The sequence below is a fragment of the Quercus lobata genome, chromosome 4 (genome assembly GCF_001633185.2).
Source record: "Quercus lobata isolate SW786 chromosome 4, ValleyOak3.0 Primary Assembly, whole genome shotgun sequence".
Lineage (NCBI taxonomy): Eukaryota > Viridiplantae > Streptophyta > Magnoliopsida > Fagales > Fagaceae > Quercus > Quercus lobata.
In genome coordinates, this window is record NC_044907.1 from 54,860,880 (window position 1) to 54,863,777 (window position 2,898).

Sequence of the window (2,898 nt, forward strand, 5' to 3'; positions counted from 1 at the left end):
TGGTTAGTTTTTTTTTTTTTTTTTAAATAATTTATGAGTTTGTGTTCTTGGATCTGGGTTTATGTTCTTGTTGTTCTTGTTCAAGGCACACTTAGATCTCAATTCATAAGATTTTTAGTTTTTAATTCTGTTTTTAATTTTTTTTAGTTAGTTAAAATTAATAAATTAATTTTTTTAATTTAGATGCTGATGTGGCATTAAAAAATATTTTTTATTATTAATTTAGGCCACATGGACATTAGTTTATTATTATTTAACTTTGCCGTTTGCCACGTCTGCAATATCTGTTTCTGATGTAACGGCAGGGACTAAAATGGAAGCGTTTTTTAGGAGAGGGACTAAAAGCGGTAAAAAAAAAACTTAGGGACTAAAACGGAAATCGGCTGAAAATGTAGGGACCAAAATGTGTTTTTCGCCTATTATTAAAATATTTAAAAGGTTTATTAAACTAGACAAATTTATATACTCTAACAATTTATTTTTTTGAAAAACAAAAACACACGTGAAAAAGGGGGGGGGGAATCTAACTTCTAACACAAAAACAACTAAAAAACTATGGTAACTTTTAAGCTATTATAACAATTTAAAGAATGATAAATTTTCTATAAGTTTTATAAACTTCCTCACAAACGAAAATGGTTGAAAGCCAAAGGTTACGAAAGATAAAGTATGTAGGGAAAAAAATGTAAATTAAATACAGGCATTATTGGTTTTGCGCAGCAAGGCCACAATACATCAATTTCCCACCATCCATCTCTGTACAACTCAGCCCTTTAAGACAAAAGCCTGAAATGACTTTATTCATTTGGGAGTTGGAGGTCCCACTAACCCTAAAGTCTACAAAACTTTCTCTTCAAGCATTCCGTGATGAGTTTGAAACTTTGTTTGTTAGCAGAGAGTGACTGGCTCTGGCTAAAGCCATTTTGGTAGTGGGAAAAAATCACTTCTAGTCAATTCTGTGTCTCGATCGGCTTAAATTCTAAATTTGATATGCTATATTGAAATATTTTATCGGTTTACATTTGCAGCTAATTTACCGCACTGATATAAATATCATTGAAATTAATTCATTAATTTTTGATTAATTTGTATCAAGAAATGAATGAAGAAATTATGTATTTCATTAATTAACAAAGCAAGAGTACAAAGTCTTACATACAACAAAGAGTAGAGCACGCCTAACCAACTAGCTGTTACTAACAGAATTGAAACTAACTCTTACACGTGCATACACAGCAATGCAATCACTTACAGAATTAAATCAGCTACTAAACTACAAGTCGTGTCTACAGTACAAAAGCTATCTAATGTCGTTTATGCAGTGTTTGTTGTTCTGATCAAGCTCCACTGCTCTTACATCCTCTGATCTTGCTACTTCCTTGTGCTCAACACTTTCTACACTCTGATACTCCCTCTCAAGAGCAACTGGTGTGTGTATATTTATCATTCCCATCTTGCCAACAAGATTAGAAAATTGATTGTACCCCAATGCTTTAGTAAGCATGTCTGCTAATTGACAATGAGTCCTAACATAATTTGGCTTGATAACCCTTTCCAAAACCTTGTCCTTGACCACATGACAGTCTATCTCAATGTGCTTTGTCCTTTCATGAAAAACAAGATTAGAGCCAATGTGCAATGCTTCTTGACTATAACAAAACAGCAATACCTCTCTATCATGTTTAACCCCAATATCTTTGAGAAAGTATAAAATTCATATATTCTCACATGTTGCAACTACTGTGGCCTTGTACTCAACTTCTACTGAGGATCTAGAAACCGTAGATTGCTTCTTTGATTTCCAAGACACCAAAGAATCTCCAATGAAGATACTATAACCTGTCATAGACTTTCTTGTGTCAGAACATAAGGCCCAATCAGCATCTACAAATCCCTTCAAGTGTAAATCTGTCTTAGAAGAGAACATAAGACCCTTTCCTGGTTCACTTTTCAAGTATTGTAAGATTCTATAGGCTGCATCCAGATGTGGTTTTCTTGGTCTAGACATGTATTGGCTAAATTTATGGACATCAAAAGTGATGTTTGGCCTTGTGATTGTCAAATACAATAACCTGCCTACTAGTCTTCTGTAGCTGCTTGGATCATTAAGCTCTTCTCCCTCCAACTTACTTAATTTTAGGCTTTGTTCCATAGGTGTCTTAGCTGGCTTACATCCTAGCATACCAGCATCATTAAGAACCTCAAGTGTGTACTTTCTGTGACAAAGGGCAATCCCTTTGTCTAACCTTGCAACCTCCAGCCCAAGAAAGTACTTCGAGTCACCTAAGTCCTTTAGCTTGAACTTGTCATCTAGCATAACCTCGAACCTGTCTATCTCAACCTTATCATTACAATCTATTAAGACATCATCCACATACACCAAAAGAACCATGAAAACATCAACTTGCCTTCTAGTAAACAGAGAATAATCAGCTTTGGATTGAATGAATGAAGCCAAGCTAAAGCAAAGTTCCAAAAAACTTGGCAAGCCATTGCCTAGAAGCTTACTTAAGGCCATATAAGGACTTATTTAGCTTACAAACTACCTTCCCCTAACTATGAAACTCTTGTGGAAGAGCCATATAGACCTCCTCATCCAAATCACCATGAAGAAAGACATTATTCACATCCAATTGACTAAGAAACCAGCCCTGAATTGCAGCCACAACAAGAAGAACTTTAAGAGAAACCATCTTGGCCACAGGGGAAAAAGTTTCAAAGTAATCCACACCCACTTTCTATGTAAATCTTTTAGCAATTAACTGTGTCGTGTACCTTTCAACTGAACCATCAGCCTTGTACTTAATCTTATACACCCACTTACATCCAATAGGCTTTTACCAGCAGGCAGTGGGGTCAATGTCCAGGTATGATTAGCCTCAAGGGCAGCTATTTCAG

The 2,898-nt window shown here is 35.3% G+C and overlaps 1 protein-coding gene across 1 annotated transcript; it reads right to left on the reverse strand.

Annotated features, from left to right (window-relative positions):
- Positions 1–1,300: 1,300 nt before the first annotated feature.
- LOC115985469 (uncharacterized mitochondrial protein AtMg00810-like) lies at positions 1,301–2,518 on the reverse strand. Its single transcript, XM_031108411.1, has 2 exons — positions 1,729–2,518; positions 1,301–1,584 (listed from the first exon to the last, which is right to left on the reverse strand). Exons 1-2 carry the CDS (start codon positions 2,516–2,518, stop codon positions 1,301–1,303), a joined length of 1,074 nt encoding a protein of 357 aa, XP_030964271.1.
- Between the last annotated feature and the right edge of the window lie 380 nt (positions 2,519–2,898).

What these genes read in the sequence shown, in the direction of transcription:
- LOC115985469 (XM_031108411.1), bottom strand. Translation starts at nt 2,518, where the DNA reads ATGGCCTTAAGTAAGCTTCTAGGCAATGGCTTGCCAAGTTTTTTGGAA. An exon ending in GGCCACAGTAGTTGCAACAT is followed by an intron (nt 1,585 to 1,728) that starts GTGAGAATATAT and finishes ACATTGAGATAG; the next exon opens with ACTGTCATGTGGTCAAGGAC.